Source organism: Aspergillus foveolatus, assembly GCF_047715535.1.
Source record: "Aspergillus foveolatus strain CBS 279.81 unplaced genomic scaffold BDW70scaffold_27, whole genome shotgun sequence".
Classification (NCBI taxonomy): domain Eukaryota; kingdom Fungi; phylum Ascomycota; class Eurotiomycetes; order Eurotiales; family Aspergillaceae; genus Aspergillus; species Aspergillus foveolatus.
In genome coordinates, this window is record NW_027396091.1 from 1 (window position 1) to 16824 (window position 16824).

Genomic DNA, 16824 nt, shown 5'->3' on the forward strand with positions numbered 1-16824 from the left:
GGTGAAATGCCGTAATCATCAATTTGATAGATCCACTGTATAATGGCCTCCTCCTGAGTATCATGAAGTGTTTTGTGAGTGGCCTTTCGAGCCGATAAAGCTGGTCGGCCTTTAAGTCGAGCTCGAAGCAGTGATTGAGAGACACCATACTGACGCGCCAACGCAGAGATATTTGGTTTTTTGACGCGTTTAGCTACTTCACAGGCATGTAGGATTCGACCCTCCTTAGTTTTAGGAGACTCGGGCATAGTGGTAGGTGGTGCTGTAGGAATATAAAATAAATTGTTCGTATGACTGAAATTTACGTTTGACTGAAGACCACGTACAACGCAAGGCGGTGTACGTGGGTGCAGCCACGGCTACTAATTAAACCAAACCGACTCACAAGTCAACACACTGTCTGAGAAGAAGCTCGATCGATAGAAATAAAAGCGATAACCTGGACAAAAAAGACAAGACCATTAAGAACTCCGGTTCCTGCCCACTCCTTGCTTGACACAACAGAGACGAGGAAAAAAGACAAGAATAAGGAAAAACAAAACGCCCGTCAATGCCAGATCGTACTCTTTGATATCATAGCCTGTCAGCAAAGTATTATGTCTCCTCCATATCGATATCGCCCTCCGCATCGACATCGCTTTTATGATCGTCAGGGATAGCGACGCCTTCACCTTCCGCTGGTATAAGCATTTCGATTTTCTCCACAACAGATTTTCGACTAGCGGACCGCGTGAGTTTGGCTCTGCCTTCGACAATTTTCCCTTTCGAAGGTGTCACTGGCCCTTGCTGCTCTTCGACCGCTTTTGATCCATTGACGCCATTTGCCGTGGGCAGTACTTGGGCATCACTCGGATTTTCAGATAGATTTGGGGTCCCTTGCCCTACTCCATCCGCAAAAGGGACAGCCTCCTGGCCGCTGTTGGTGCCTGTTTCACCGGAGAGATCGAGCTGATCCGGCTCTATACCGTCCGTTGCCACGTTTTCCGTTTCAATCGAAGGGGAATCAAACAGCTTCGCACTCCGACCTCGTCTTACACTATGTTCGTTTGCTGTTGGGGTTATTGTTGAAAGGGAGGCGGCTTTTCGGGGCGTACTGCGACCGCTGGTGCGAGTGGTAGTCGGAGTGATAGAGGCTTTTTGAAATGATTTCGCCCCAAACGGCCGGCCAGAACGCTTTTTGGAAACTGGTGCTTGAACTGGGGGGTATATTTCGAATCGCCATGCCGGAACATTGCTCAAAGGTCCCGACTCCTTTTGTCCGGCCGAGCCCGCCGTTGCCGCACCTGTTGATGTTTGATGATGGACGCCATTGGTGTTTGACAGGGAATCTATAGAAGGAGGGCCTGCAGGTTCATGCAGTGTACCAGCAACTTCCGCGCTACTTGTGCCGTTGGGCAGTGCTTGACTGTTCCGCTTGGAGGCTTCCAACTGCTTTGAAGCTTCTTCAACTAGCTCTTTTCTTTCATCATCGTCTTCTTCAAGCCCCTCGCGTGGCGCGACGGTATGTATAGGAGCGCGGTCGAACTGTGACTGATTATTCCTACCCATGATGTACGGGGTCCAAACAAGTGCATTTGGGTTTAGCGTCACATATCCTTTGCTTTCCCAGCCGCGAATACATTCCTCAAAATAGTCGTAATCGAGACGGAGAGCGTATGTCCTGGTCACGGGATCTCGCACTAAAGCGCGTAATGCTTCCAGCCCAGAAACGACATCATCCGCCGTCATACCTGTCCGTTCGGAAAGCTCGGCAATGCTGACCGGCGTCTTTTGATTTCGCAGCTGATATGACAAGACAAGCCGCCAATAATTTCTATAAGAAACCAAGCCCATATCGGAAAGAGGCTTCTCAGGCGAGCCCGTCTTGCCTTCGATGCGAGTGAGGAGGTAAGAGAAGTCAATGAGGAGATTTCCATACCCCTTTCGCTGGTGTATTGGTAGAGTAAGAATGCACGAGACGTTGTTCGCTGAGCTTGGCCGTTTCTCCTTGCTGAAATACCCCACAAAGTGACACCCTAAATCGTCAAACTCGGTCATGACATAGAAAAGGAAGGGTTCGACGTCATAGTAAAGCGTTTTAGACCCTAGGAACAGTTTCGCAAGCAAGCACAAATTCTGACAATAGACTGGATTTTTTCGCCCATCAACCTCGAAGATCGAGATGGAGCCTTCACGGTAGATCTCGTCGCCAGGAGGATGTTTTGCCGGGCATTTGAGTTTATGGCGCCACGCGACATAGTCCGAATTCATATACTTCAAGCAAAATTCGCATATGTAGAGTACTCGGTTTCGACTATACTCCTCAGGATACGGCGCTGCGTACCAAGTCTCAATCTCGAATCCGCCAAAGTTGATATACTTGATCCTAGATGGAGGCCCAGAGACCTTCTGAGAAGCATGTTGCACAGTTTCGCCACCAATCTGGGACTCTGCTAGACGTTTTTGCCAAGCGTCTTCAGCTTTCTGTCGTGCGGCTTCGAAACGTTCGCGGTCAAGTTGGGAAGGTAACGTCTTGGAGGTGTCAGCATCTGCCTCGGAGAGAATCCCTCCGTAGGGCTTGGCTTTTGAGGACTCCTCTAGCTCGCGGTCACTGAAAGAATAAAGAGACGGGAAGTAAGAAGTGGGAGTAATTGGGGCAAAATGGGCCTGTGGTGGTTCTTGTGGTGGAGGTGGTTTGGGGATCTTTCGGTTTCGAATCGAGGACCGACTGCGCGAATTGAGGATTTTGGAAAGTTTGACGTCAGGTAACCGAAAAGCCACGACGAGTTTGCCAAACTGTTTCACTACAACACGGCAATGTTCCTGCTCATCCTTTCTAGTGCGCCGAGAACGGGTGCGGACGGGCGACAGAGCGTCTCCGTTGGCTTTGATTTGATCCTGTGAGTCGGCTCGTGCGACTCGCGCAGGTGATTGTCTCAGTCGCTTCCGGAGAACAGGAACGTGTTCCTCTGCGTCTGCAGACTGGGTTTTTCTCTTCCGAAGCGACCGTGAGCTGTTTAGTAGCTCTTCATCAACGGTCACGGTATCGAATATAGAATGAAAATCTGAACCTTCTTCGCCACTGTGAGCTGGCAGTAGCTCCTTGTTCATGTTCTTCGGGCCGCTTTTTCGTCGCGATGAGGCATCCTCTTTAGGACTAGGCTCCAAGTTCTCGCTGTGACAGGTCGGGCATCTCCAAGAGCCAGTATCTTTGTAGAATTAGATATTATGCAAGACACAAAGAATTAATAAAAGATGAGGTGCAGTATCAACATACCTTCAGCATCGTTTAATGCATTGTTTTCACGAGCACATTGCCGATGAGCTGTTCGGGTTGCCGAGTCAGTGAAAGGTCCGCTATATTCCGGGGTTCTGGGCCTTCGTTTTGATAGGGCCGCAAATCAACGTACAGTGATCGCCACAAACAGCACAGCTCAAGTACTCCTCAAATTCTTCGCTTGGGTCATGATCTTCATCTTGATTGCAAAATCTATTCACAATATGTCAGTTCCAAATTGATAAAACTCGACCTTGTGAGCTACCAGGGCACTCACATGCAATTCCCGCGAACTGTGTTATTATCCGCTTCAGCTTCCGCAGGGCCATTGCTCTCCGCCTCCCAGTCCTCATCTGAATCGCGACTGCTCGATGAACTAGATCCGCCGCGCTCACTCTCACTCTGTTCATTGAATTCTGGATCGTCATCTGCATCTGCATCCGCATCCGCATCTGCGTCATCGTCATTGTTGATAGATGAAGCTCCTTCTGGAATCTTGACGGCACCCACGGGCTCTGCTTCATCGATCTCTCCATTCGGAACATGATCATAATCTACCTCTCCCTCAGCATCCATATCCTCGTCGATCTCAACAGCCCCTGACTCGGCCGCAATTTCCCCCGAATACGCGCGGTGTACAGCATCCTGGAGCTGCTGATCCATCTGATACAAGTCTGTCTCCTCTCCTTCGGCATCCTGGTCACTGTCCACAAAATCCTCCGCCGTTGGCCTCGATTCAGAATTGTCGGCGGCCGTCGGCACAGTTGCCGGCATGGTGTACGTTACCGCAGTCGCCAGTTTGAGCAGCTAAAGGATACCCTATATAGTGTAGCACCCGCTGTACGTATCCCTTTTCGATAGAATTGTGGCAGTCCCGATAGTGAGACTACAGTCGCTCAGTCGTCAATCATCGGGTGCCGCATGGAACGGGCATCGGGAACATGAACGGACGGCCTTAGACCCGGAGTATCCAATGATCGAATGCGCCAGAGCCGTAGAATGCGCAAATCAATACAGAAAGAGTAGCGCTTCCTACTGACTGCGCAGCCGAAACAAGCATTAGTGAAGCTCCGAGGTCACTGGGTTCAGACAGTGGCACGTAACGCGTTTAATGACGACCGGAATTCATACCTCGCAAGCATACAGAGCCACCACTTCATACAGATCACAAGTAGACGCGTAGATCGACAGCACAACAGTCGTCTGAAGGGGTTTCTTTATCCATTCAAAGCGCTCGGCGACGACCATTTGTCGACCCCCTTCGCCTTTGAGAGGTTGAAAGGCTACAGTAACACGTGACACACACTAAACCGCTTTAGGTCCCCCCGAGCGGGAACGACGCCGACTCATCATTATTGCGGCGGTTTCACTGCGACGCTGGACAACACTGATCGATTGCTCTCGGTTTCAACTATTGTCGTTTCATACTCAATACCTCACAGCTCGTCATGGGTGTTCCATTTGAGGCCCTGATTCCTTATGGAATCGTCGTCGTTGTACGTACCCCCACCGACCGTCTGGTGCCGTAAGCCTTGAAGAACCCTGGTCGTCCAGCTACCAGAGGCCATTGGGCCATCTGTGTCATGGCGATTCCGTGCTCTTGCGCTGGAACCATTTCCTGTCAATTTGTTCTGACGAATCCAGATGTTCGGTGTGACCGGAGTCGGTCTCTCGGTTGTGAAGACTTATGCGAATGACGGCAAGAAGGCCCGGTGGAACAGGGATCTGTGGGATAGAGTAAGGATACCCCGAGACCCCGTCAGCTTTGCTCATCTATGGCTCCTATATCTATATTTTGCGCGATTTGCATTGGACGAAAATAGCTAATAACCCTCCAGCAAAGTATGTGACTTCACAATCCAACGACCAGCCCGCAATCGCTTCATTACCTATGCAATGACTAACCTAAGGCTCGTATAAAGTGATGGAAAGAGACTTGAGACTTACAGGCTCCCTACGAGGTCAATCGACGAACCCGGAGGCGCCGAAGGGTTTCGAAATCAACAACCCTTGGAAGGTCGAGAAACGCCTTTACTAGATCTGCGTTCACCTCCCAATCGTCCTTCTTCACCTACATCCTTAAAACTATTCCCTGTCATAAATTTGGTCCACGCGGTATCGCAATTTCTATTGGTGTTCACCTCCTGCTGTACCCAGCGATGCGAGCCATTCCCCCTTGACCCGGCAACTTCTCCAACACGTCATACATGCATGTGCTTTGGGGGAAATATCTCTAGATCTGTTTGTATCATACCATCAATGCCGATGACGTTCTCTCAGGTTCAGTATATGGCTGCGTATTGGAGACAGGAACCGCCAATAACACCAGTATACATGTCCTAATGTGGAACCGCGTCGATGTATGAGCGCGGCAACCTCTCAAGGTATAAACTGAATTATCAATAGATGACTCAGTAGATCTCATTCAATAACGTCCACGTTATGGAAATCACGTATCCCAATCCGCGTTCAGCCCGCTTCTATACGAGAACCCAACAAGCAGAAGCCTTGGGAAGCCCAAGCAAGCTTTCTCTCATACATTGTCAACCAAATGGACCAAGCAAAATTGCGCTCCATGTAAATGCAACCATATCACTTAACATCTTCGTTCTATGCCCCTTCGACTAACACATATATACTTCACTCCCTTGTATGGTTTCACGCCCTCGCCGAGGCCACGGCTTCGGCGCGGATCGATGTTGAGGCTCTCAACCTTAATGCCGGACGGAAGCCAGCCTCGCACGGAGAACGAGACAGACGCGGAATTCGGCATAAGGCTGGAGTTGATCTGGATGCGAGTTTTGCGCGGCGCGGTATGGAATATTGAAAACGGTGATCCAGGGCGGGGCGGCGGAGGGGTGGACGAAGATAGTTGTTTCTGGGGTGGCGTCAAGGAAGGTGCTTCAGGGTGCGATGAAGGCTGAGAAGGTGAAGGTTCTGAGGGTCGGTCGGGATTCAAGTCTGAGGCCGGGAGTGTCTCTCCTCCATGATTGGTGTCGATATCAGGTGTAGATACTGAGGTGTCACGGCGGGAAGATGCTGGTTTTTTCACTTTCTTTACCTTCTTCTTTTTCTTCTTCGGCTTCCCCCTTAGCCGGTCTGTCTCTGTGTTCTGCTGATAAGATACTGCCGCTGAGTCGTCGTAGTAACCTTGTAACAGGGTAGCTTCTGCATCAGCCTCAGGATCATCCTCCTCGAAATCGTCAGTGGAATGGCCGACAGCCGTACAGCGAAGCGTAGCTGTTCCGGAGATGCTCCCCGCATCCTTAGTCGGGACTCTCCACTCTAGCACGCCCCGTCCAGGGTTAAAGAGAGCCTCGCCGCGGCTTGCTTTCATGTCCGTTATGTTTCGTACGGACGGGGGAATGGGCACTGTCACCACTACATCCTCCAGAACCGGACCGGCATTATTGCTGTTGCCACCGAGAAAAGATGGGGTTGAGGTCCCAGATCCTCCCCGGCCCGCTCCAGGTCGACTTCCAGACGGGTATCCAGGAAAGTCTGGGTTGAGTGTTAACCGCACCTCGAAATCAGCGCCCACAGGGCCGAGCGACTTTTGAATGTCAACAATCGTTGGAAGAAAAAGCTTCTCCATATGACTCGGCGGTTGATCAAGACTGGGGTCGAGAGGCAGCAAGTCCACCTCATATCCAGCAAGAATAAATCGTCCATCTGGGGGGATGAAGCTCAGTTCCCCAGGCCGTTCGCGCCACCTTGCAAGCCGCACGCAGGGATGGAAAACAGGCAGTTCCATCTTCCGAGCGATAGCATGTTGCCCTCCGGGTGCTGTGAGAGATAAAATCAAGTCGGGGACACCGGATACCTTGGCCGTAAAGGCGATCGTGCCCGAGACCAACGCAGATATGAGGCGTCCTGATGGAGCAATTGTTACTGTGAGAGACTCGACGATATCGACGTAAAGCTCATTTGAAGTATGCCGTACACCAGGACGTCTCCAGGGAATGGCCGGCCCCAGGGCTGCGTTTGCAGACGTTAATGATTGTCGCTTGAGCCCGGGTTGTCCTAAAATCGGCGTTGATGATCTATATCAACAGGCCAGCCATATTAGTGACCATGAAGCCGAGTAAACATAAGCGAGCACTTACCCAGGTAATCCAACGTTGCCCAACAGCTTACCCATCCACCCCGGCATCTCCACCACCTCTTGCAGGGCATTCAGCTCGGTGTTGCAGACGATGCCAGCATCGCACATTTCATGTAGTAACTGAGCCACCACATCGTAGTTCGACTGTACCTTGGACGAAATCAAAGGTGCTCCCACGAACTCTTCAAGGATATCGACAACGCGATGCAGGAACTCCAACGCGAAGAGGGGCTCGGTGTCGGATTCCGAGAGCGCCAGGAAGTGCAAGTTCGACTCGACTATAGAGAACACCGTAACGGGCGGGGACGTATTCGCGAAATAGATCAGCGACGGGCGCGGCGCAGGATGAGCGAAATAGAGGGGCCGAATGGTCGCCGCGGAGGGCGGACGAGAGCGATAGACTTGTTCGATCAGAGGCTGGCTGGAGCAACGACGCTGTTAGCCTAGACGTGCTGCGGATGGAGAGGGCACGCACTTCTGCTCGTCGTATATGTAGACGGCATCAATCTCACCGCTCATGATGTCGACGGCTCTCCAGCTCGATCCTCAGACACGATTCCATTCAATTGTAGTAGCGGCGATCCCAACTATCGACCTCATCGGGATGAACTCATCGCTGTTTCTGCCGCAAGTCGCCGCCTTTGCTTTGTTTCTCCGTCGCATCTTAATGATCTTTCCAACATCCAATATCCCGTCTACACTTTTGAAGTATGGCGGCCTCTACAGAAGCTAATGCGCCGAGTGCGCAGCCCTCGAAAGCTAAACCTCCGGTAGCTTATGACGAGTTTGAAGACTGCTTCGCTTGCAGAGCCACCGGTGAGTACAATCAATTCTGGGCGATCACTAACCCGAACCGTTATGGGATACTGTCTACAGGAAGCTAATGGCCATCTCTAGGGTCTGCTGCATTCATTGGCCTCGGGGTGTACAGCTATTATACTGGCATGGCGAATTTACGAAAACAAGAAAAGACGATCATGCAAAGCGCGACCAAATACAAGATGGGTTCTCGCCGGTTGGGGATCGCCACTATCTCTGCAGCTCTTGTTGGCCTAGGTGTCTGGCGGGCAGTTAATTGAGGTACACCGAGTGTACGGGTCCATCGTTGCTAAAGCCTCCTATAAGGTCATGTATGGGCGGAGGAATGCGGATAAGAAGAATTGCTTCATTGGGTATCACCATATAGGGTAGACTCTATGAATGTAATGCGTATAAACCAAGATAAAGAAGATAGGAAGGATACAAAAAAAGTCTCGAGATCCCAGAGGGATAGGAATGGAAGGAAGCGATGAAATAACCATGTGCAATACTCCTACTATATGCTCCAGAGAATAGAAATGACAACCGCTGCGTGACTATGGCGTATTGAAGTTCGTCCCGAGGCAGGAAGAAATCGTACCTCTAGCAAAAGCGACCTCGTTTGCCGCCTCCAAATAGATCTCGGTTATTTCCCAACCCGGACAAGTCAAAGAAGTCGGGGAAATGGTTCTTGCGTTTTGAGCCTATCCCGACTGGAGAATCGCGCGTTGAGTTTCGTGGGCTTGGACGAGTCAAATTGACGTGGCGGCTTTGCTGGCGAGAGTTTCGTGCTAAGACCGAGACCGTGGCGGGCGTGTCGCTCTGCGGCGATGAGCTCGAACTGTCTGAGTTCTGCATGTCCATATCTTGCTCTTGAACTTGGGGGAAAGTCGGGCCGGCGGCAAAGGTAAAGAGAGGAGGCCGATCAAGAATGACGGGTTCGGAGGGTTGAGCGGCAGGGGTGGATGGCGGTTGCTGGGCGGGGGCTTGTTCTTCACGATGGGGTGACGTGGACTTGGACTGGTGTCGAGGGGCCTCCGACTCAGAGGGTTCTTTCCGTGCTACAGCGGGTGTAGCACTCCGAGTCCTCTCGGCATCATCATCATCGCTAGTATGCGCCAGGCCATCGCTCCGTTCTGTGGCCCATTGTCGAACTCGCCAGCCCTCTCCATCAGTCAAACCGAGGTTTTCCCTGTCGAGGAAGTGGAGCAAGTCTTCAATGGCTTCCTGGTATCCCGCCTGTCTCGCCTGTGATTCCGCATAAACGGCATTCTTGTAGAGGTTGGTGACCGAGAGAGCAGCGGTTCTGAACTGTTGGAGGAGCTGCTCCGAAGGCGGGCGAGGCGTCGAACTCGGTAACGAGGTATTTAGAGACCTCATCGAGTCCATGACGGTTCCAGCTGCTGTGAAAGCAGCTGCGAATATGCGTGGGTGACTTGTTTGTTTTGCAGCGGAGATTTTCTCCTTTGTTTCTCGGTACCGAACTCGACTAAGAGGGGTGAAGAGTCAACCGTACTCGGGCAAACCAAGAGGCCCAGAGCAAAGAATAAGAGAGGACGGCCCCGGCAGAGGGAAAAGAAAAGATCAGGGTGGCTTGAACGGTGAATGAATCCCTGTAATACAGAAAAAGCTCTAAACTGGGAGAGAAATCGAGATACAGCAACCAGTGTCAGATCTTGGACGTTCCGTCTCTTTCTGCTTGTCCTTTGTCATGGTAACGTGACCCACCGAGCGGAAGACGAGTTTCCCCGCGGAATCAGGTGACCTTAAGCAATGACGGCGCCAGCCAGTTAGCGCGTCGCGACCGCTTTGCTCAGCGAAATCATTATTTGCCATCCACAGCGCGACTCTTGTTCTCCGTTCTTTATTCAATCCTCCCGCATCGTCGTTATTCACGCCTTGTCTGGTTTGACGGCACCTTGTTTTCTCTTTAACCGGGCCGTCTGCACTAGACCTCAATTCCGTTCCTCGCTCAACATTATACGTTCTGTTTCGTGAACTACATACTCCGACCTCTATAGTTCAGCCCGACCTTAAAACCGTCATTGTAATATCTCTCGTTGCGAAGAGACAATATTTCCACCGCTTCGCGCAGGTCGCGCAATTGACAATCATGGCCCCTGCTGCCGTTCCGACTTCCGACCCGCCTTCCCAGGCAGATACTCCCATGACAGACGCAAACGAGGAGATTACTTCAGTACCCGTAGACCCTCTAGATGCGAAGATGACAGTATGTTGCCGAAAGCTCATTTCCCTTGGCCTTCAGCCCATTGATATTGTTATATCTCGCTATGAACCCTGAACATTGCTAAGCTGACGACCTATCAGGATACGCCTGACTACACGGTAATCATCTGCGGCCGCCGAGCAGATCGTTTCATCCTGCATAAGCTAACTTAGCATTGCCAGGATTCCGATACGAACCCGAACACCACTGCAAGCAGTGTTGCAGGCGACGTAGTTCCATCAGACGGCCGAAGGCGAAGGTCCGAGGCCTTTCAAATGAGGAAGAATATGTTTGGCAAGAAACATGGCTCCTTGAACGAGAATAAGGTTAGACCAAATGTTCTATACGAATAACGTGCTGTGTATCTTACGCGTGATATGTTATAGGATGATGACTCTATCCGGAGATTTCGCTATCTACTTGGACTCACAGATCTTTTCCGTCACTTCATCGAGTCAAATCCAAATCCCAGAATCAAAGAGATTATGGCGGAAATCGACAGGCAAGATGCAGAAGAAGCAGCAAAGTCCAAGCGGAAAGTCTCTGCGCGGTCAGGAGGTGCAAGCGGCGAGCGAAGACGGCGGACGGAACAAGAGGAGGATGCCGAGCTTCTTAGCGACGAGAAACGTGGTGGAGGAACCAACACAATTTTTCGAGAATCGCCGCCATTCATTCAGGGCGAAATGCGTGACTATCAAATTGCTGGACTGAATTGGTTGGTTTCCTTACACGAGAATGGCATCTCGGGAATCTTGGCGGATGAGATGGGTCTAGGTAAGACTCTTCAGACGATCTCATTTATTGGCTATCTTCGACACCTCTGCGACATCACCGGTCCTCATCTCGTCGCGGTACCCAAATCCACCTTGGACAACTGGAAGAGAGAGTTCCATAAATGGACCCCGGAAGTCAATGTATTAGTCCTACAAGGAGACAAGGAGGAGCGTCACAAGTTGATTAACGAGAGGCTTCTGGACGAGGATTTTGATGTCTGCATCACTAGCTACGAAATGATCCTCCGGGAAAAGTCGCACCTAAAGAAGTTTGCTTGGGAGTATATCATTATTGATGAAGCTCATCGGATCAAGAACGAGGAGTCATCGCTCGCTCAGATCATCCGTGTCTTCAACTCTCGGAATCGTCTCCTAATCACTGGTACTCCGCTTCAGAACAACCTCCACGAATTGTGGGCTCTTCTCAACTTTCTGTTGCCTGATGTCTTTGGTGATTCTGAAGCCTTCGATCAGTGGTTTTCAAACCAGGAAGCGGATCAGGATACTGTTGTGCAGCAACTTCATCGTGTTTTGCGACCATTCCTTCTTCGCCGCGTGAAGAGCGATGTCGAAAAGAGTTTACTCCCGAAGAAGGAAGTTAATCTATACGTCCCCATGTCCAGCATGCAAGTAAAATGGTATCAAAAAATTCTTGAGAAAGATATTGATGCCGTTAATGGAGCTGGTGGTAAGAAGGAGTCCAAAACTCGCTTACTGAATATTGTCATGCAACTGCGCAAATGCTGCAACCACCCCTACCTCTTCGAAGGGGCAGAAGAGGGTCCTCCTTACACTAACGACGTACATATCATCAACAATTCCGGTAAAATGGTGATTCTCGACAAACTTCTTGCTCGCATGCAGGCGCAGGGGAGCAGAGTTCTCATTTTCTCTCAGATGAGTCGTGTTCTGGACATCTTGGAGGACTACTGCGCGCTCCGAAAGTACCAATACTGTCGAATTGATGGCACTACGGCTCATGAGGATCGAATTGCCGCCATCGATGAATATAATAAACCAGATTCGGATAAGTTTATTTTCCTCCTAACCACAAGAGCGGGAGGTTTGGGTATCAACTTGACGACTGCGGATATTGTTGTGCTATATGACAGCGACTGGAATCCGCAGGCCGATTTGCAGGCAATGGATCGTGCTCACCGCATTGGTCAAACGAAGCAGGTCGTTGTATACCGGTTTATCACGGAATCAGCCATAGAAGAGAGAGTTCTGGAACGTGCTGCGCAGAAATTGCGATTGGATCAGCTTGTTATTCAACAGGGCCGAGCTCAGCAACAGGCCAAGAATACCGCTTCCAAAGATGAGTTGCTCGGTATGATCCAACATGGAGCTGCGGAAATCTTCAACAAGCAGGGCGGAACGAGTACGCTGCAGGAGGGTAAGGAAATAACCGATGACGACATCGATGCAATCCTGCGTAAGGGTGAAGAGAGGACGGCGGAACTCAGCAAGAAATACGAGCAATTGGGTATCGACGACTTGCAGAAGTTCAACTCCGAAAGTGCCTACGAGTGGAACGGTAAAGACTTTACTACAGACAAGAAGAAAGACATCGGCATCCACTGGATTAACCCCGCGAAGCGTGAGAGGAAAGAGCAGTTCTACTCGATCGACAAATACTACCGCCAGGCCCTGGCTACTGGTGGACGAACGGCCGATCCAAAACCCAAAGTGCCTCGAGCACCGAAGCAGATCGCTATTCACGACTGGCAGTTCTTCCCTCCTGGCCTCCAAGAGCTTCAAGACAAGGAAACGGCTTATTTTCATAAAGAAATCGGCTACAAAGTTCCTCTTCCCGATGGACCTGAGGAACTCACCCATCGTGAGGCGGAACGTGACCTCGAGCAGGCTATGATTGACAATGCCGCGCCTCTGACCGAAGCGGAACAGGCGGAGAAAACGAAGCTATCAGAGCAAGGTTTTTCAGATTGGAACCGTCGTGATTTCCAGCAGTTCATCAACGGGTCTGCCAAATTCGGCCGCACAGACTACGCCGGCATCGCCACTGAAGTAGACAGCAAGGACCCAGAGCAGGTCGAGGAGTACGCCAATGTGTTCTGGAAGCGATACACGGAAATCCAGGATTACCCCAAGTACATTCGCGTCATTGAGCAAGGAGAAGAAAAGCTCCGTAAAATGGGCCACCAGCGTAAGATGCTCCGGAAGAAGATGGAGATGTACCGCGTTCCCCTCCAGCAACTGAAGATCAACTACACCGTCTCAACAACAAATAAGAAGGTCTACACAGAGGAAGAAGACCGATTCCTTCTTGTCATGTTAGACAAGTATGGTGTTGAAGGCGAAGGCCTGTACGAAAAGATTCGCGAGGAGGTCCGCGAGTCCCCCCTCTTCCGCTTTGACTGGTTCTTTCTCAGCCGGACTCCTGTGGAAATTGGCCGCCGCTGTACAACACTCCTTAACACAATCGCCAAAGAATTCGAACCGGACGGCAAGAATGGTGATGGAAAGGGACGCGGCCGCGACCGAGAGGACGACGAACTTGACAATGAAGACGACGTTCCAGCTAAGAAGAAGACCAAGGGCGCTGTTGTAAGTGATGCCTGTCCAAAGTTGTTTCGCTCACGTTTAACTAATCAACGGATAGAACAAGCAAGTCAAAGCCGTCAAGGGCAGCAAAGGAAACTCCGCCTCCACGTCTCGAGCCTCTTCAGCCAACCCTCCCAAGTCGCGCGGGCGAAAGAAGTGATATCCGACTCCAGCATGAGAGCACGGTGCGCTAAGCACTTAATCTACTACCTTAGCATAACATAACATCTACCTTGTACTATTGTATGGTGATTTTGGCGAATTTGTAGAGGCATGATGAAAGACCAAGAACCTGGAATGTTTGTTCTGGTCCTGGGTCCGTCCTGGATGGTGGTTTGCGTTGGCTTGTAATTATGAATATCGGTTGCGGCGTTGACTACGGTTAGAAAGCCACTGGCTACTTTAATCTACTTACTTTCAGTTCTTGATACCTGGAGCTACCAATTAACTTATTTTCGTATGGATTTCTCGTAGTCCAATCGTTTCGGCCTAAAGTCACAGAATAATATTAATTATAGCAATTCTATTGAATATACATGAGTCTTGAAACCTAAAATATTCATCTCGCCTAAGTATCACACTAGAGGATGATAATACAGAACTCGTGAGCCAGAAATAAGGGTAGAGTCGCGTGGAGAGAGCCACTGTGCTTACTAGCCGGTTTAGTTATAGAACAATACACATTGATAATTCAGGCATATATATATGACAATCTGATCCAAAAACCCGTGTCGGAAGATCCCCTCAACAATTGGTACACATTAGTTGTATTAGATAGAGGTGAACCCAACTGAATCATGATTTTAGGGAGCGACGCCGACTGTCCACTCCAACTTCCGAGGTAACCAAACCTCACATCGACTAATTCATAGTTTGGAGCGCCGTTCAATGATCTTCATCACGAAGTATGCCACTGTGACAAAAGAGGTTAGTGCGTGTCCATCAATTGCAGATCAAACACCAACGATTATCCGGGGAACCGGAGTAGGAGAAGAAAAGAGAATATTAGAGATTAGCTAGTGGTGGGTATATATAGCCGTAGATATTACAATCATATATGGTATCAAATCAAGCAGAGGTATGTATGTCAAGGTGATAACCAGGAGCGAAGAACGCATATAGCCAAGATTCATGACTCACCAGCAGCAACGACAGCAGCCCTTCCAGCACCGGCCTTAGCTGAACCCCCGCCCAGTGTGAGGATATATCGAAGCCATCCTAAACGGACCTTACGACCAGAGCGGTCAAAGTCCGGAGCGGAAACGCTCGCCGCCTTGAACTTGGCCAGTTTCCCTGCGTAAGGCGGGTACCGGATCGCCAGAATAGACTCGAGCCAGCCTGGACTACTCGTGATGGGGCGGCGGTGCACGAAGACGTCAAAGCTCGCACGGCCACGGTACGCGCCATAGCCGCTTTCGCCCACGCCACCAAAGGGGAGGGTGGGAATGTGTAGGGCGGCGTCATTGACGGAAACACCGCCGGAGCGGGTCTGCGAAAGAACTGGGAATGGTTAGCTTGGTAGTTTAGTTGACGGCAATTGTAGGGGTCGTACTCTTTTCGGTGTCGGCTTTCGAGCCGAAGGGGTAGAGGCCGAGAGGGGTGCTTTGAATGCTGTTTGCGATGTTGATGGCCTCGTCAATGTTATCGACGGGGAGAATAGGGATCAGGGGGCCGAAGCTCTCCTGCACGAGCATGGAGTCGTCGGGGGATTCGACCTGGACGAGCGTGGGTTCAATAAAGAGGTCCTTCTCGTCCATGGTGCCGCCCATGAGGATCTTGCCCTGGGAGTTATCGATCATTCCCTTCAAACGACGGAAAGCACCTTCGTTGACGATTCGAGCATAATCCGGAGACGCCTTGGCTCCGTTAGGATAGAACTCCCTGTATGCCTTCTTGAACTCTTCGACCACAGCCGGAACGAGGCTCCTGTCAACCAGGAGGTAATTTTGAGAAGTGCAGACCTGGCCTGCATTCATAAGCTTACCCCAAAGTAGTCTCCGGGCGACTAATCTAGGGTTTGCGGTCTTGGAGATTATAGCTGGGTTGATGCCACCCAACTCCAGCACAACGGGAGTCAAATGGGGGGCAGCTGCCTTGGCGATGATGCGTCCGACAGTCGCACCGCCAGTGAAGAAAATCTTATCCCATCGTTCTGCGAGTAAAGCCTGAGTTTCAGGAATAGCTCCCTGGACAATGGTATAACAGGACGGGTCGAGTGCAGCCTCAACGATCTGCTGCATAACAACGGCGCTCTTTGGCGCATTCTCACTAGGCTTGATCACCACAGTGTTTCCGGCAGCGATCGCACCGAGGACGGGTCCGAGAGTCAACTGGAAGGGGAAGTTAAAGGCACTGTCTGTCTGTTAGACCAGGACTATAAAATCGCCGGAGTATATCGCACCCAATAACCAGGACGGTACCCAGCGGATCCTTCCGGATCTTCGGGTTCATAAATTTGAAGGTAAGGTCGATATCATCGGCCTTCTCGTCCTTGACCCATTTGTGAAGATTCTTCGAGATGAATACAATGTCATTTTCCAACCAGACGCTTTCACTGACTTCTGTTTCGAACTGCGGTTTTCCTAGGTCGCTCTGAAGGGCTTCGACGATCTGTTGCTCGTGGTCCTTGATGCTACCGGCAGGGTCAGTCACAATTGCAAGATGCAACCGGGGATTTTCAGAGAACTCACGCCCAGTAAAGCTTCCGAAGCTGGACAAGCCGGAATTCGACGTCTCGAGTCTTGTGCTCCAGGAACGTCTTCTTCACCCGCGACACCCGTTCCTGGATCTCCTCAATAGGGGTGAACTGAAGTTCGGGGATGTCTATGGCGCCCATGATGAGAGGTCGGTAGAGAGTGATTATTCAACGATATAAACTGACTTTACTCCCCAACGGCGAGCGTTGCACAAGAATGAAAGGGACAGGGAGGTGGCTGCATCTTTTATTGGGGAGGCACATGCAGCTCCAGTCGATGGGTGGCCCGTCCCCTCACTCCCGCAGTGCCTGGGCCGCGGTATAAGGAGCCAGCTCGCTGATTGGCTGTCTCTAGGTCGCAAGCATTGCCAGGACAGTAAAAGATGTTCAGAGAGCGATCCATAA

At 50.8% G+C, this 16824-nt stretch overlaps 7 protein-coding genes across 7 annotated transcripts; 3 read left to right on the forward strand and 4 right to left on the reverse strand.

Moving 5' to 3' along the window:
- Positions 1-422: 422 nt before the first annotated feature.
- On the reverse strand, positions 423-4446 carry BDW70DRAFT_56739 (putative histone acetyltransferase). Its single transcript, XM_073744296.1, has 5 exons — positions 4361-4446; positions 3534-4295; positions 3390-3469; positions 3257-3304; positions 423-3188 (listed from the first exon to the last, which is right to left on the reverse strand). Exons 2-5 carry the CDS (start codon positions 4028-4030, stop codon positions 595-597), a joined length of 3219 nt encoding a protein of 1072 aa, XP_073595486.1. The 5' UTR covers positions 4031-4295; positions 4361-4446; the 3' UTR covers positions 423-594.
- Positions 4447-4620: 174 nt separating this feature from the next.
- BDW70DRAFT_56744 (NADH dehydrogenase [ubiquinone] 1 alpha subcomplex subunit 1) lies at positions 4621-5399 on the forward strand. The gene is made up of 4 exons (XM_073744297.1): positions 4621-4752; positions 4901-4993; positions 5095-5098; positions 5179-5399. Exons 1-4 carry the CDS (start codon positions 4705-4707, stop codon positions 5292-5294), a joined length of 261 nt encoding a protein of 86 aa, XP_073595487.1. The 5' UTR covers positions 4621-4704; the 3' UTR covers positions 5295-5399.
- Positions 5400-5766: 367 nt separating this feature from the next.
- On the reverse strand, positions 5767-7916 carry BDW70DRAFT_56753 (putative AP-3 adaptor complex subunit mu). The gene is made up of 3 exons (XM_073744298.1): positions 7837-7916; positions 7363-7782; positions 5767-7299 (listed from the first exon to the last, which is right to left on the reverse strand). The coding sequence occupies exons 1-3, from the start codon at positions 7878-7880 to the stop codon at positions 5853-5855; spliced, it is 1911 nt and encodes a 636-aa protein (XP_073595488.1). The 5' UTR covers positions 7881-7916; the 3' UTR covers positions 5767-5852.
- Positions 7917-8068: 152 nt separating this feature from the next.
- BDW70DRAFT_137022 (uncharacterized protein) lies at positions 8069-8614 on the forward strand (the record flags this gene model as incomplete). Its single annotated transcript, XM_073736960.1, has 2 exons — positions 8069-8177; positions 8259-8614. The coding sequence occupies 2 exons, from the start codon at positions 8072-8074 to the stop codon at positions 8438-8440; spliced, it is 288 nt and encodes a 95-aa protein (XP_073595489.1). The 3' UTR covers positions 8441-8614.
- On the reverse strand, positions 8615-9834 carry BDW70DRAFT_137024 (uncharacterized protein). Its single transcript, XM_073736961.1, has one exon. It carries the CDS (start codon positions 9546-9548, stop codon positions 8763-8765), a length of 786 nt encoding a protein of 261 aa, XP_073595490.1. The 5' UTR covers positions 9549-9834; the 3' UTR covers positions 8615-8762.
- A 223-nt stretch (positions 9835-10057) lies between these two features.
- BDW70DRAFT_56769 (putative SNF2 family helicase/ATPase) lies at positions 10058-14114 on the forward strand. The gene is made up of 5 exons (XM_073744299.1): positions 10058-10389; positions 10488-10505; positions 10569-10712; positions 10773-13727; positions 13783-14114. Exons 1-5 carry the CDS (start codon positions 10273-10275, stop codon positions 13882-13884), a joined length of 3336 nt encoding a protein of 1111 aa, XP_073595491.1. The 5' UTR covers positions 10058-10272; the 3' UTR covers positions 13885-14114.
- Positions 14115-14344: 230 nt separating this feature from the next.
- Positions 14345-16756, reverse strand: BDW70DRAFT_137026 (hexadecenal dehydrogenase). Its single transcript, XM_073736962.1, has 5 exons — positions 16415-16756; positions 16126-16356; positions 15277-16076; positions 14865-15224; positions 14345-14637 (listed from the first exon to the last, which is right to left on the reverse strand). Exons 1-5 carry the CDS (start codon positions 16558-16560, stop codon positions 14591-14593), a joined length of 1584 nt encoding a protein of 527 aa, XP_073595492.1. The 5' UTR covers positions 16561-16756; the 3' UTR covers positions 14345-14590.
- Positions 16757-16824: the final 68 nt, after the last annotated feature.

Bases quoted from the DNA above. Each gene is read 5' to 3' on its own strand.
- BDW70DRAFT_56739 (XM_073744296.1), bottom strand. From the start codon at position 4,030: ATGCCGGCAACTGTGCCGACGGCCGCCGACAATTCTGAATCGAGGCCA. The intron at 3,470-3,533 runs GTGAGTGCCCTG...TATTGTGAATAG, and splicing joins ACAGTTCGCGGGAATTGCAT to ATTTTGCAATCAAGATGAAG. The intron at 3,305-3,389 runs GTACGTTGATTT...CAACCCGAACAG, and splicing joins TGCTGTTTGTGGCGATCACT to CTCATCGGCAATGTGCTCGT.
- BDW70DRAFT_56744 (XM_073744297.1), top strand. From the start codon at position 4,705: ATGGGTGTTCCATTTGAGGCCCTGATTCCTTATGGAATCGTCGTCGTT. The intron at 4,753-4,900 runs GTACGTACCCCC...TGACGAATCCAG, and splicing joins CTTATGGAATCGTCGTCGTT to ATGTTCGGTGTGACCGGAGT.
- BDW70DRAFT_56753 (XM_073744298.1), bottom strand. From the start codon at position 7,880: ATGAGCGGTGAGATTGATGCCGTCTACATATACGACGAGCAGAA. The intron at 7,783-7,836 runs GTGCGTGCCCTC...TCGTTGCTCCAG, and splicing joins TACATATACGACGAGCAGAA to CCAGCCTCTGATCGAACAAG. The intron at 7,300-7,362 runs GTAAGTGCTCGC...CTGTTGATATAG, and splicing joins GGCAACGTTGGATTACCTGG to ATCATCAACGCCGATTTTAG.
- BDW70DRAFT_137024 (XM_073736961.1), bottom strand. From the start codon at position 9,548: ATGGACTCGATGAGGTCTCTAAATACCTCGTTACCGAGTTCGACGCCT.
- BDW70DRAFT_56769 (XM_073744299.1), top strand. From the start codon at position 10,273: ATGGCCCCTGCTGCCGTTCCGACTTCCGACCCGCCTTCCCAGGCAGAT. The intron at 10,713-10,772 runs GTTAGACCAAAT...GATATGTTATAG, and splicing joins GCTCCTTGAACGAGAATAAG to GATGATGACTCTATCCGGAG. The intron at 13,728-13,782 runs GTAAGTGATGCC...ATCAACGGATAG, and splicing joins AGAAGACCAAGGGCGCTGTT to AACAAGCAAGTCAAAGCCGT.
- BDW70DRAFT_137026 (XM_073736962.1), bottom strand. From the start codon at position 16,560: ATGGGCGCCATAGACATCCCCGAACTTCAGTTCACCCCTATTGAGGAG. The intron at 15,225-15,276 runs GTACGACCCCTA...AACCATTCCCAG, and splicing joins GAAAGCCGACACCGAAAAGA to TTCTTTCGCAGACCCGCTCC. The intron at 14,638-14,864 runs GTGAGTCATGAA...CTTTTGTCACAG, and splicing joins GGCTGCTGTCGTTGCTGCTG to TGGCATACTTCGTGATGAAG.